Source organism: Macrobrachium rosenbergii, chromosome 22, assembly GCF_040412425.1.
Source record: "Macrobrachium rosenbergii isolate ZJJX-2024 chromosome 22, ASM4041242v1, whole genome shotgun sequence".
NCBI lineage: Eukaryota > Metazoa > Arthropoda > Malacostraca > Decapoda > Palaemonidae > Macrobrachium > Macrobrachium rosenbergii.
Window position 1 is genome coordinate 17,409,212 of NC_089762.1, and position 2,828 is coordinate 17,412,039.

Consider the following 2,828-nt stretch of genomic DNA (forward strand, 5'->3'; position numbering starts at 1 on the left):
TGAATGAGACACTTACGTTGTGTTGCTGTTAGAAAGATTTGGTCGTTTCTGGTAAATGCTACCTCCGCTAGAAACTCTGAAGATATTCCATTCCCACTTTATCTGTAGTAAAAGGACAAAAAGCATCGATTATAAACGATATCTGGGCAATGAAAGCCAAGCAAACTAAGTTTATTTTATTTTACCGAGGAAGGAAAATAAAGAAAAAGATGACTGATATTACCTTATAATAAAATACAAAAATAAATGACAAATCACTAAAAGTAATAAATAATCAATAGGGATGACCTCTGTGACTATTAAGTTAATTTTTTGTTAACTGACCTGTTATATTACTCAATATCTTCAAGAATTACAAGAATGAACGTCATTCCGGTGTACCGGGAAGCAAAGGAAAACTCAATGGTTTTTGCAATTGGTGTTTTTATGTTTACTACAGGAGTCGATAATAAAATGCTGTCTTCCCATCTTATCCTAATGATATCAATATCGACATTGATACTTTGCACTATTTTAAACCTCTGTATTTTGTGCTGTCTCATTAAAGCCCAATTTATTACATTTCATTAAGGAACTGGAATTCAAAATTTAGACCAAAGGCCAAGCGCTGGGATTTGAGGTCATTCAGCGCTGAAAATAACGTTGAAACAATTGTTGGGAGAGGGTGGAAAGTCATATGGAAGAAAAAGAATATGAACGGAGGTAAAGTAAAAGGAATGAAAGGGGTTACAGCTAGCTAAATGTATTTGTGCCTTCGGTTGCATTTTCTAACCGACACCATACAGGTTTCCTTAGCTTCCAGCACAGCGGAAAGTCTGAAGACAGAATCGACTTACCAAACAGAGACGCAGAGATGTCGTTGTTGGGGCTCCTCTTAGATGAATCTTGGAGTCGTCTCCATCACATGCTGGAGTTTCATACAAACAACCAACCAACTCTCAAGGGTTTAAATACGTAACCTAACCTAATTAATATAACCTAAACATCATACAAGTACGGATTTGCATAGTCTATTAATAACCATACTAATACTATTCAATCCCTAACTCCCTGCAACTCAAATGCCTCTCAACCCTAGTCAAACACAAGGATTCTATTCCCTGGAACGAGCTTCTCGCAATGAAATTGATACTACGCGGGTAATTTCCCTTGTCACCCTTCACCACCCTCTCCTAGGCTTAATGCGCTGAATTTCTTGATGATCTATCACAAGCGGGCTAAAATAATCGCATGTTGTTAATTACGTTAATTTTAGCGCCTTTATGATGCTATAAATGCAATAATTGAATCGATCATTATCAAAACAGATGCAACAACTAATTTATGAACATTCAACGAATTTTCATCAAAGGCGACGAATCGCTTGTAATTACGCCAGTGCTTCATTCCTCGAAAGACTTTACAAGAGACTAATCAGACACAAAGAACCACAAGTCGAACCAAAGACAACTGAAACGTAAAAACACCTGTATTCTTCTGAAAAAAAATATATAAATGCACAAAAGCGTGTGCTGGTATCATTAGCAAATCAAGAAAAATGTGAACGCTTAGTGAAATAAGTTTTAACACTCACCAACTGCAGCCAACAGCTAGATTTTTTCCACCATGGATGGAACCTTGAAGGCTTTATTAAAAAAACAATTGTGCCTTTACTTGTTCTTAAATATTACTTTTGAGATTTTTTCAAACACACTCCATTATCTTCCAGATGTTTATGGAACCTGTCTTCAAACATTTGTCTATTCAGCTTCTGGGTCATTAAATACCATCGACATCTTGCTTTAAACAATCAAATCAGGCTTTAACGAATCTTTGATGACTCACTGCCTACTAGTTTTAACGTTCATATTAACCAATATTTATTGTTTTCTGCCAATGAACTTCAACGATATCAAAATGCGACCGTTACCAATTATTTCACAGAAGAACAAGAACTACTGTTAAAAAAAAACACGCATCGCGAACATGTCAAGCAAGCAAGCAGATGAGCGCAGCAACTGATTTTAACAAAAAGCAAATATTATCTGCATAAAAGAAAGCGCGGCACGACAGCACCTACTGAGCACCTGCATGAGCCAACAGCAACCAATAGAACTCAACTTCCTCCACCGTTCTCTTCCTCTGTGAAACAAGGAAATGGCTATTTTGAATTAAAACGTTCACATTGGTTAAGTGATGCAATCTGCTATGAAGCCTTAGCTTTAAATCAATGGTAGTGTGTAATGGATGCCAGTTCTGGTTACAGTCATTACAAAGTTTTAGGCACAAGTTCAATCCTTCATAGTTTTATGGCAGACATTACGAACTTTTCCAGTTTGAAAAATATATCAAATAAAAAAATAATTTTCAACATGTAAATATGTCTAATTCATTTACAGCCTTCAAAGTAACATCATATACAGTGAGCCTTGACTACCATGCCAACTTAACTAAGTATACACTTTTGGTATATCAGAGTGTGGTTCAAGATCATAAGTAATAAATAAAGGAAAAACAACACTGTACACAGTTTAAAATGTCATGCAAGATATAATAAAATCGCAAAAATATAAATAACTTGTAAAATGAGTAAAAAGAATACAATAAAATACACTAATTCAAAATAAGAAAATCTTTCACATTCCGAAAATATTCGATAAACATTATACCTTATATACACAGTAGAGAATACAATGTACATAACACAGGTTATGTGTGGTACAAAATACTTGACAGAAGAATATGGAACATTTTTCCCATTTCCGATATCAAACGGAAACGTGATTCAAGACCGCTAGAAAAAAAAAAGTTCAATATCATCGCTTTCGTCTAGGGAAAAAATTCCCAAG

General features: G+C 35.0%; 1 protein-coding gene across 2 annotated transcripts in view; it reads right to left on the reverse strand.

The window, feature by feature from the left end:
• Positions 1–1,476, reverse strand: part of LOC136850602 (transcription factor hamlet-like) — a 340,200-nt gene extending 338,724 nt beyond the window's left edge. The window contains exons 1-2 of one of the 2 annotated variants that reach the window (XM_067124283.1): positions 837–1,476; positions 17–102 (exon numbers count right to left, since the gene is read on the reverse strand). Coding sequence is in view for 1 of the 2 variants with exons in the window: in XM_067124282.1 (XP_066980383.1) it covers positions 17–126 (110 nt within the window). In the remaining variant the exon portion in view is untranslated. Of the gene's footprint in view, positions 1–16; positions 247–836 lie in introns of those variants that run through there. The other variant, XM_067124282.1, reaches the window with a different exon arrangement.
• Positions 1,477–2,828: the final 1,352 nt, after the last annotated feature.